Raw genomic sequence first — 12171 nt, forward strand, 5'->3', positions numbered from 1 at the left:
GCACGAGCCACACGTGGCAATGGAGCGCCTGCAGTGTGACCAGTCGACCGAAGAACTGAGTTCTTACTTTTGGTTAAAACTTAAATAGCCACGTGTGGCTACTGTACGGGATTAGCAAGTCGGCCTTCCCGAGGCGGCCTGGCCACTTTCTGCCCATTGTCTCCGGGGATGTCTCTGACCCAGGCCCCAGCTCAGAGAAGAGTCCATGTTAGGAGCCCCGGAGTAAGTGGAAGAGAGGCAGGACCCTGTGGATGGAGCCAGTGCAGCAGGTCTGTCCTCAGTGGGGAGGAAATGAGGACTGTGATGCCCACGGTCACAGGGGACCCATGCCCTGCACCCCATCAGCACCCCAGGAACGGAGCTCCCGGCTGAGATAAAAATTCACATCCTATGCAAGGCATAGAGTGGCACATCCTTTTGCCCTGAGGGGTTGTGCAGAGAGGGGGGATGGCAGCGGGGGTTTCGGTGATGCCAGAGCACACAAAGAACAATGAGCAATGGTGCTCCCCAAGTCCACAACATTCCAGGTCCTTCGTGCATCCTGGAGAGGAGAAGGGTGGTGCCCAGTGATAATTAAGTCAGAATTTCCTGTCAGTTTTGTAGAGGGGAGTTTATATTATGTCTATTAACTAAGAAGATATTTCTTGCAGACTGAAGCTGCTGCACCAATATTGGCTATATTCACATTTCAGAAACTTCACTGACATGGCTATAAATATCACAACTGCTCTAGAAAAACTGACTGCTTCGTGGTGGCAGCCGAGGGCACACTTGTTCATTTTTTTCTGTCTCATTTTCAGGAAGAGGTTGTCACTAACTTCAGGACTGCCGTTTTGGTGGGACTGAATTAAGAGAGCCCACGTATACACATCCATTTACACAGCCACGTGTGCACGGAAAATGAAACATATCTCATCTATGTCAATAATGTCATCTCTTTAACAGCTTTTGAATTTGTTCATATTGAGACTTTTGGGATCTTAAACAGCACATCTTTTATAAAGAGGCTGACAAACTTCTCGAGGTGCCTTAGCTAAGTGCTCTTATAAGAGTTGCTGAAACCATATACAGTCAACCCTCCATACCCCAGGTTTTGCATCCATGGATTCAACCAACCTTGGATCAAAAATATTTGGGGAAAAAAACCCAAAAAGTTCCAAAAAGCAAAACTTGAATTTGCTGAGTGCTGGCAACTATTTACGTAGCATTTACATTTTATTAGGTATTATAAGTGGAGAAGGCAACAGCACCCCACTCCAGTACTCTTGCCTGGAAAATCCCATGGACGGAGGAGCCTGGTGGGCTGCAGTCCATGGGGTCACGAAGAGTCGGACATGACTGAGCAACTTCACTTTCACTTTTCACTTTCATGCATTGGAGAAGGAAATGGCAACCCACTCCAGTGTTCTTGCCTAGAGAATCCCAGGGACAGGGGAGCCTGGTGGGCTGCTGTCTCTGGGGTTGCACAGAGTCAGACACGACTGAAGCGACTTAGCAGCAGCAGTAGGTATTATAAGTAACCTAGAGATGATTCAAGGGGCTTCCCAGGTGGTGCTAGTGGTAAAGAACCCACCTGCCAGTACTGGAGATGCTGGAGACAAGGGTTTGATCCTGGGTCAGGAAGATCCCCTGGTGAAGGGCATGGAAACCTACTCCAGTATTTTTGCCTGGAGAACCCCATGGACAGAAGAACCTGGTGGGTTCCAGTCCATAATGTTGCAAAGAGTCAGACACAACCACAGCGACTTAGCAGGCACATTCACAGAAATGATTCAAAGTACACAGGAGGATGTGTGTAGGTTATACAAAAATACTATGCCATTTTACATAAGGGACTTAAGCTTCTGTGGATTTCAATATCCACCAGGGGTCCTGGAACCAGTTCCCCATGGATACTGTGGTATGACTACATTAATAGGAAGCATATGAAATTGCTGTTGTCTGTCTGACTCACATAAACAGCAACCTCATATAGTGACCTCCTAATTTATAGACACAGCAACTGCTCGGGGCTCACATGTGAGTGTAAAGCAAGGAAGAGACCCGTGGCCCTCGATGCCCCACTGTTTTGGGATTCAAGGGTTGAAGGTGACCTCCGAAAGGAGTTCTGAATGATGTTGCTGGTTTACCCGAAGAGAGTCCTCTAGAAACAGCAGTGGAAAAGAAGTAAGCAGAAGTCCCAGAGGAGCAGTGATAAAATCTTGATGTTTTCTTTCTAAGATCATCCTTCTGAATTCTCATCAAAATGCCGTATGAAAATAGAAATATCTTTTTAGCTCAAATGCCAGCATTAACCCTCCAGTACCAGGAGACTGAGCTGGATAACAAAACTGCAGCAGAAAGTAATTGAAAGCAACCTGAAGTCAGACACTTCTATTTCTCTGAAAAGCCTAGGAGATTATTTTTTCCCCAGGTATCTCAAGAGTTCAAATGTCAATTTATTTATGTTCTACCTGCTTCTGAAAACGGAATGAGGCAGGTTCAAAAATACCAGATGTGGATATTGTCCAAAACTGTATGCATTAAGGTTGAAATGCTGTTGCGTGCACTCAGAGACAAACAGGGCCAATCAGATTACAGAAGAAAACCTCATTTGGGCAGATGTGCCGACAGAAACGAATAGTTAAGAAATCGAGGACAACGCAAAGGTCTGATCCCTTCTCCTCCACAGGCCTGGGGGATTCTACAGCTCGCACTTATTTGGCTACAAGAGCTCATTTCTCATTCTATTCAAGTTTGTTAACTTTTGCAGAAGCTGTAGGTGTGAAGCATGCTTTGAAAACTCAGCACAGATTTTTTTTATACAATGTGTGGCCAATGGGGATGGGGAGTGGATGCTGTCGGTTCAAGGAGGGGGAATGGGGAAGGGGGGAGGCTAAAACAGAAGATGAAAATGCATTTGGGGATGCATCCAATCAGCAGGTGGACCCTTAAACAAGGAGCAGAAATACAGGCTGGTTCTTTCGGGGGGTATAAACCCCTCCTTCACTGGATAGCACTGGAAGTCATTCAATGTAGCTCTCCCGAAAGTTCCATGCCTGGAAACCCCCTGGACCTCTGTCTTAGTTTTGGCTCCCACAGCATAAAGTGAATGTACGTGATTGCACAGTTGTGAAGCCAACTGGCCAGAGCAGATGGCCAATCTAGATATTCTGATGCCCAAAGGGGGTTACCCAGGTTGCTATTAACCACTCAATGGCCAACTCCTGATTTCACCTTATGTAACAGGCAAAAGGATCTTTCATTTCCTTTTTTAAAGTTCACTGAGCCATAGTACATGAAACTGATCAAACAAGATTCCCTACTAGATAACAAGAAATTCAAGTGAAGACCCTTTCCTTAGGGAGCATATGAACCCAATATTCCTCTTACTTTTACAATAAAAAAGGATTTAATTACTTAATACCTGGGAAGTAGAGGAAAAAATTGTGTCTGTGGTCAATTAACTGTTTTCCATGGCTTTCTGCTTCCAGAGTAGGGATGGCCTTTTATCCCTAGTCATTCTGCTCATGGTGCTCTAAACTCAAGACCTTGGAATGCCAGCCTGGAGCTCCACTGGGCACTTGCTCTTTAAAGGATCACAATAGGTTGAACACTTATGTGTAAATAATTTAAAAGCCAATTAAATATTAACAGGATTTCCAGATCCTGCAAAAACAAGAGAGCTTTGTGGTGCAGAAAGCAAAGCTTGAAAAGCTGGGTTAGGAAAGAAAATACCACTTGTGGGCTCATTTTGATTAAGAACTCATACATCCACTGGAACTCAACCACACAGCATTTATCATCGTCTAAGAGATCCTATTCGTCACCTCGTCAGATATGGTACAGCCGCCATCTTGGACTGGGCCTGCTCCCTTCTGTCAGAGCAGAGCGATATAAAATCACGGTTTAGTCGATGGAACAATGCCCAGGACTGATGGGAAAAAGTGAAATCAAAGCAGCTTTTAGTCCGGAAGTCCAGCCTCTTTCACACTCAGCACTTCATTGATAAACCACCCCTCCTCCCCACTTGGGTAACTGGCAGACAATGAAGGGACCTTAACACAGCTTACACCAAAATCTTTGTCTAAAGGCAGTGCCTATAAACAGCGGGGTAATAGCATGATTCACCCATGAGATCATTCCTGAATCTGTCTCTGTGTGGAAATATGCTTGGTGCGAGGAAAGAAACACAATTTGTGAATGTGCAATTTTTCCACAATGAAAAGAGATGTTTTTGGCAAAAATGGGTGGGGAGGAAGGGGCGATGGGCCGGGAGCAAGGCAGGCAGCACTTAGGCTTGGAGGCCCTAAGAATAGAAGAAGCTGTTCTCTGTGTCACAAAATGATCAACTCAGGAAATGGACCCAAGAGGATGACCTCATCTGAAATGCCCCAATGCCAAAAAGCTAAGCACATAAACACTATGTGGAAGCTGCTATTTTGTATCACGCCCCCCCAGAGGTACCTTGTGCTCCACTGGGAAGCCATTTTCTTTATTATATGGTTTCTGATACATTTGTTATTTTTTTAAGTCTTTATTGAATGTTACAATATTGCTTCCTTGCTCTGGTTTTCTGGCCAAGAGGCATGTGGGATCTTAGTTCCCCCACCAGGAATGCAACCTGAATTGGGAGGCAAAGTCTCAACCATTGGACTACCAGGGATGTCCCTCTGATACATTTATCATAAAATTAACCCAGTGACTTTCATTCAATCAGATATGGTTATCTGAATGAGTCTGTATCCACACACGTCTCAGAAACTGGTTTCTGCTGGAATCACTAGTTTGATCATCTTCTTACATAGCTCTGAATCACAAGTTAATTGGATTCATTCCTACTTCGCCAGGTGGCTCAGTGGTAAAGAATCTGCCTGCCAATGAAGGAGACACCCGTTTGCTCCCCGGATCAGGAAGATTTCATGGTGAAGAAAATAGCAACCCACTCCAATATTCTTGCTTGGGAAACCCCATGGACAGAGGAGACTGGCAAGGGATAGTCCATGGGGTCATAAAGACTCGGACACAACTGAGCACACACAGACACACATACAGGAATACCTATGGATGTCCACATGTTTCAGGAAGTGAGAGTATGTGGGCACCCACATCACTCCCCTTATGCACAGGGACAATCCCCGGACTGGTCCCCAACACAATGCCTGCATCTCTCACTCACCAGCGGGTTGTTATCCAAAAGCTTTCGAGTCGGCCCTCTGGACTCAGAATGCATTCTCTACTGATGCAATGTTATAAATGGCAATTAGCCCATACAGTGCCCTTTTGGCCTGCAGCGTGACTCAACTAGCCCAACAGTACCCAGCAAGAGCTATGGTTGCAGGAGCAACAGCTCAGAGGGTGAAAGATGGTGAAGACATAAGATGAAGCTGGGTTTCTCTTGTGGTTTCCTGGTTTGGGGCTGACCCTCCATAATATTTTAAAAGAGGTCAAGTTTGCATTATTCCCACCTCCCCCTCTGAATTTGCTTTTTCTTCTCAGAACTGCAGGAGCCTTTCTCCCAAGCTGTTTCTCTGTTTCACAACTTCCTCTCTCTCTAATTCTGAACTCATAAGATTCCTTTAGTGCTCCCAGATTTTCCACTCCAGCTCCCATGGTGATGGCACACCAGCCCAGAGGATGGGGTGTGAGCTGCGAAGCAAGAGGAGGGGCAATGGTTTTAGAACCATGGATGAGCTGTTTATCAAGTAGGATCTGCCTACTCAGGAAAGTTGGGCATCTTGCTTACGATTCATTTTATAAGTGGAGGGTCGCCAAGCCAAACCACAAATCCATGCTAGAAAGAGAAGGCAATGAGTAATGTGGATAAAAAGCAACAAGACTCAGTTGGGCCTTGGCAACTGGTGGAGAGAAAAGGAGCTGGTTTAAGGCTGGGACTCTTCCCAGAAAATGGTATAATTTACAAGCTTAATCTGAGAAGAGTGTTTACAGCTATGGGAAGGTTTGATGTTTCAGTTATAGTGAAAAAGACAGGCAACATCTGTTCCTCTTCTCAGCAACCAGCTTCCAATAGCTTGTTTTGAAAGGTGGGATCTGGCAGAGCCTCTTACCACCAGCAAGAAAGATCAAAACAGAACAATCATCTTGTCATATTCCATACAAGCACATGTTCCAATGGAGGGGAAAAAAAAAGACTGGAAGGAAACAGATCAAAATATTCATGACGGCTTTGAGGTGAGGCTCAGTAATTTTCATCTTCCTTTTGTTTTTATGTACTTTCCAGATTTTTTTTTTCTTTTCTTTCTGAAGTGTGTTACTTGCTCAGTTCTGTCTGACTCTTTGTGACTCCATGAACTGTAGCCCACCAGGCTCCTCTGTCCATGGGATTCTCCAGGCAAGAATACTGGAATGGGTCACCATTCCCTTCTCCAGGGGATCTTCCTGATCCAGGGATCAAACCCGGATCTCCTGCTTTATTGGCAGATTCTTTACTAACTGAGCCACCAGGGTCCTTTTAATATGTATTTATTTGGCTGCACTGGGGCTTAGTGGCCCTGAAGCATGTGGGATCTTCCCTGACCAGAGACTGAACCTGCATCCCCTGCACTGGAAGGCGAGTTCTTAAAACCACTGGACCACCAGGGAAGTCCTGATTTTTAAAAATAACGATGTATCACTGAGGAAAACAAAGACCAACTCCAAGAGCAGATGAATCCCTTGGGTTTGTGTTTGTAGGCACTGGCTAACTTACCATGAAGAGGACTGAGAACTGCCATATAGGGACAGATCTAGAAAGTGTGATGAAGTAGCTCTGTGACCAGACAAACACGTTCCCAAAGTTAACATTTAATGAGTATCTACTGTAGCCTGGTAGGGTACTAGGAGGGTTCATATGTTAATCTTCCACTAATGTTCTCAAAACTCTGAGGTTGACATTATAGCTGATTTTACCGACAAGTAAGCCTGGGCCCAGAAAGGCTGGTTAACTTGCTGGGACTGAGGATCCAGCCTGAGCCACCTCTCTCCCATGCACCTGATGACTCCCTGGCTTGAGGGATGGATAAAGACTATGGTTTCCCTAATGGGACCATGAGGGACAGAGTGGACATGAGTGGGCATCTCATCCTCACTCCCACTTTGCTGGAATAACTCTGCAGTTAGGGATTTTATTTATTGGTACTTTGTGTAAACTTGCATTGGAAGAATGGCTTCTTCAGCTAAAAAGAAAAAGCCTGCAAACCACAGGACTAGAGAGTCTCCAAGTTCCTCTAGTTCTAAAAGTCTATCTTGGGAGCTGAAGAGCAGTCCCTGTCACTGAGATCACATGAGCTGGTGTTAGCTGGTGCATTGTCCATGCCAGATGACCTTTAATGAATTAGTTGGGGGATACCTGGGGAGAAATCTCAATGCCCTTACGTCCAGGAAGAATTGATGCCTTTGAACTGTGGTGTTGGAGAAGACTCTTGAGAGTCCCTTGGACAGCAAGGAGATCAAACCAGTCAATTATAAAGGAAATCAGTCCTGAATATTCACTGGCAGGACTGATGCTCAAGCTCTAATACTTTGGTCACCTGATTTGAAGAGCTGACTCATTGGAAAAGATCCTGATACTGGGAATGATTGAGGGCAGGAGGAGAATGGGGACAACAGAGGATGAAATTGTTGGATGGCATCATCAATGGACATGAGTCTGAGCAGATTCTGGGAGAGAGTGAAAGACAGGGAATCCTGGCATGCTGCAGTCCACGGCATCACAAAGAGTCGGACATGACTGAAAGCAACAGCACTGATAATAGTCCGTATTCCATGAATAAGATGCATGATGGAAGTTGTGGTGTAGAGTAAGAATAAAGATCAGAGTGAGTTTAACAGGCTGGCAGTCTGACAGGTCTGTGCGGGGGTGGCGGGGGGAGGGGGCAGGGAAGGGAAGGTCACAGTGAATGGGAAATGACCAGGCAGAGCCCACGGAAGGGGGTGGGAGAGGAGTGAATGGTCAGGGGCATAATGCCCTCAGAAGGGGCAACAGTCAGGTGTCACTGTTACAGTGACCAGAGGGCAACACCAGATTTGGTCTACAGAAACCAGACCTGCCATCTCACAGTACTCCTGTCACCCTCCACAGGGACCTGTCCTGCCCTAAATAATACCAACAGCTCCCTGATGACAAATGGTGGATGCAGTGAACTGGTGAGGGGGCGAAGGAGTCAGACTCAGGCTGGGGGGTGGAGAGGAGAAACAACACAGAGTTCCGGGATGCAGAATGAGAAGGCGGGGCTTTGGAGCGTCACTTAGCTCTTTTTAGAGCAAAGGAGGGGCTTGTTGATCGAGAGAGACTCGTGCATTCCTCCATCTGAATCACACAGGTCTGTTCCGATACTGCTTTGCCTTAATATTTGCTGCAGCTCACTGGTCACTGTCCAGCCCCCGGTTCAAGGGCAAGGATGCAGGAACGCCACCCATTCGTCTGATTCCTTTCTTGACCTACCTTTCTCCAAAAGTTGACGAGGCCCTGCAGGATGGGTGGGCCCCAGATTGCTCTTGCCTTATAGTATTGCAAGAGGTTTTAGAAACAGCAGGCAACGTGGTAAAACACACACACACACACACACACACACACACATACACACACAAATAGCAACAACAAGGAAGCTTCTTGGCTGAAAAGAAAGTGAAACTTTTTTTCTCTTTCAAATTGACAAATACTGAATTGGCAAGGCAAGCTCTTTGAAAAGTAAAGCACGGCCACATCACACACAGGGTGTCAGAAGTTTTCGCCCAGAGGGCTACAAAGCAAGCATGCATATACATACCCAACTTGGGTACTGTCCCGATACGGCAGCACTGAAAATATACTACAGAAGGATCTTCTGCCACTGATAAGGACTATTCTAAAAAATAAAAATAAAAAACACAAACACAAATAAACAAACTAAATGCAAAGCCTCTTAAATTAAAAAAAAAAAATTCTATAGCAACTCAGCATTCATGGAATTCACAGCAGTATCTGCACCCTCCCGCCACCGCCTCCGACAGATGGTACTCTGTTCTGCTTGCAAAAACGCAACCTCAGGGCAGCAGAAGTACGCTGCCACTCCTCATTTCAGTGTTAACACAGTGAGACCCCGGCAAGGGTCTCTAAGGAACACATGTGCATGAATCCATTTTCTGGTGGGAGGGGCTGGCTGTGGGCAGCACAGGCAGATGGAGCTATGAGTCCAGGGTGCCCTATGCTGGGTGAACAGTCCTGCCACATTTAAATCATCAATTTCTACTTTGCAATGAGCGATGCAGAAAGCAACGGTGCCAGAAACCGTGAGCAGGAAAGACATTCAGATGCCATTGTGATCATCAGGGCTTTTCATATGCTGGCGGCGTGTTAGGTTCTGAGAATAAATTGAGGGAACAATTACATAATCAGTCTTAGCCTCCATTCCTGCTAAAAAGATACTACTGGAAACAGTTCTACATGACGCTCTTATGCAATCAAAGGCACTTAAAAAAAACATTAAAAAAAAAAAAGAAACAAAAAACCTCCCCAAAGTACTTATCTTGGCATCTTAGAATAACTTTTGCCAAAGAGGATTGCTGATGAAAAAAATGAAGAAACAGTGGGGGGGATTAAAAACCAACATTCTTCAGCATGATGGTAACACACATCAGATATGGAACTTACTGAGTTTGATTATCTTTTCCTTCAATAATTATTATCAGGGAATAAAGCAGTAGTACTCAAGCTTTGGGTATTTTGACCTTGTTTTAAAACTATGATATTCAATTGCCTACATGCCCAGAATTAAGTCCGGTTCCCTGGCATGGGGCTTCCCTGGTGGCTTAGACAGTAAAGAATCTGCCTGCAATGCAGGAGACCCAGGTTTGATCCCTGGGTCAAGAAGATCCTCTGGAGAATGGAATGGCAACCACTCTAGTATTCTTGTCTGGAAAATCCTATGGACAGAGGAGCTTGGTGGGTTACAGTCCACAGGGTCACAAAGAGTCGGACACGACTGAGCGACTAACACTTTGATACTTTTCCTGGCATGGCAGGTTCCCAGGCCCTTTGTTTTCTGGCTCTTTCTGCCTCTCTGGTCTCAACACACACAATATTTTCCCCTGCGCTTTATCACTCATCCATGATAGAAGTACTTGGAGTACACTCACTTTTTTTTTTCATAAGGTCCCTGTTAGGTACTTTTTTTTGGTCAAGCAGCATGCACGTGTGTGGGATCTTAGTTCCCCGACCAGGGATTGAACCTGTGCCCTCTGCAGTGGAAGTACTGAGTCTTAACCACTGGACTGTCAGGGAAGTTCCACCTTCATCTTTTAAAAAAAATCCCTGCTGTTTCATATCTCCGTCCTTTGCATGCTATTTCTTCTTACTGTTATGTCTTACTAAACATGCTGGGTGAACTCCTCTTTAATCTTCAAAACCCAGTTCACAAGTAACCTCCCCAGGAAGAATTTCCTCCCCTTTCACTAGTTACTCTTTCCCTTTATGGTGTGGCCTCCACTATGTGTTTACTTCCAGGAACATCCTGATCACAACGTGCTGCTAAACATTTGCTGCCCGCTTCTTCTCCATACATGACAGCTGCTCCAGAAACAGCCTGGGCAAGGCGGAGCTTCAGAGCAGCCCCTGAGTACCCATCACTGGAAGGCAGGACCAAAGCTCCAACCTCAGCCTCCAGTACCAGCTCTGTCCCCTTTCTGTGACCTCAGGCACTCACTCATTCTACAGTTTCCTCATCCAAAACCATGGCACAAAAATCAGTAGCCATCTTACTGGAATGCTGTAAAGAGTAAATGAGCTTCCATATTGCAAAGCCTACAGAACAGGGCCAGACAAATAACACGAGCTCAATAAATACTCACTGTTTCTACCAGGAGCTGCCTTCTTGGGTTGAGGTAAGTTTTCTCAACTGTCTGTGGATTCAGACCCTAAAATACACAGGCCTGGTAAAGGCGAAAGGTTGAGAAAGGACAGCTGAAGGCCGACACACGCAGCCTCTCAAAGGTGAACAGGGACACAGAGGTCCGTCTCTCGTCTCTCCAGGGAGATGTTTCTCATCAGATATCACAGACGCAAACCCTAGCCACAGGTCCGAGAACAGAGCCAAGAAAGCTTATTCAGGTAGACTGAATGTACACCTATTAAGTGTCAATTAGGTGCCTGCATGCTAAGTTGCTCAGTCATGTCTGACTCTTTGTGACCCCATGGACTGTAGCCCAGCAGGCTCCTCTGTCCATGGGATTCTCCAGGCAAGAATACTGGAGTGGGTAGCCATTTCCTTCTCCAGGGGATCTTCCCGACCCAAGACTCAAACCCGGGTCTCCTGCATTGCAGGCAGATTCTCTACCGACTGAGCTACGAAGGAAGTCAATTAGGTATCAGATTCTAAATGGTTTAACTGATGAGGCATGAATGAGTCAGTGACAGAACCGATGTAATAGCTGGTGTGACTGGGGATTTGAACCATGCACTTTTAACATCCTGGGCCTCAATGCCTTGCTCTTCTCTATGACTTACTAGAAAAATCTGCTGCTTCATGTTTGACTGGGCACTCATGGATGCTTTTGTCAAAGATTTTCTAGGGCAGCTTTCCAGACTGGCCCTCAGGTCACCAGGAGGAGTGTGGGGTGGGGCCAGAGGGTGACCGATCACAATAGCCCTGATCACAATCACACAGGAGGCGCAGGAGCCCCAGGTGGCCCCTGCTCCCACTCCGCTCAGCCTGGGCCCCTTTCTAGATGGAAGGATAGAGGTTCTCCACACACAGCTCCCCCACCAGCACCCACCCAGGCAGGAGGAAAGCCCGAGTCCCTCGTGATCCCTCCACATACAGAGGAAAGCATGTGTTGCACAAACTCAACAGGCTTAGTTAGTGGTCCTGCACTTCTTCATTACTCACTGCTGATGTGGCCTTCCTTCCCACACAGAAACGGTTTGGACATTTTTTGAAAATCCATTTTTAATTAGAGGATAACTGCTTTACCATGTGGGAGAAGGCAATGGCACCCCACTCCAGTACTCTTGCCTGGAAAATCCCATGGATGAAAGAGCCTGGTAGGCTGCAGTCCATGGGGTCGCTAAGAGTCGGACACGACTGAGCGACTTCACTTTCACTTTTCACTTTCATGCATTGGAGAAGGAAATGGCAACCCACTCCAGTGTTCTTGCCTGGAGAATCCCAGGGACAGGGGAGCCTGGTGGGCTGCCATCTATGGGGTCGCACAGAG

At 46.2% G+C, this 12171-nt stretch overlaps 1 protein-coding gene across 1 annotated transcript in view; it reads right to left on the bottom strand.

Moving 5' to 3' along the window:
• Positions 1 to 12171, bottom strand: part of CABLES1 (Cdk5 and Abl enzyme substrate 1) — a 102867-nt gene that overhangs the window by 26722 nt on the left and 63974 nt on the right. Inside the window, exon 4 of the mRNA XM_018039695.1 lies at positions 8748 to 8825. Within this exon, the coding sequence (XP_017895184.1) occupies positions 8748 to 8825 (78 nt within the window). The remainder of the gene's footprint in view (positions 1 to 8747; positions 8826 to 12171) is intronic.

The sequence above is a fragment of the Capra hircus genome, chromosome 24 (assembly GCF_001704415.2).
Source record: "Capra hircus breed San Clemente chromosome 24, ASM170441v1, whole genome shotgun sequence".
Taxonomy (NCBI): domain Eukaryota; kingdom Metazoa; phylum Chordata; class Mammalia; order Artiodactyla; family Bovidae; genus Capra; species Capra hircus.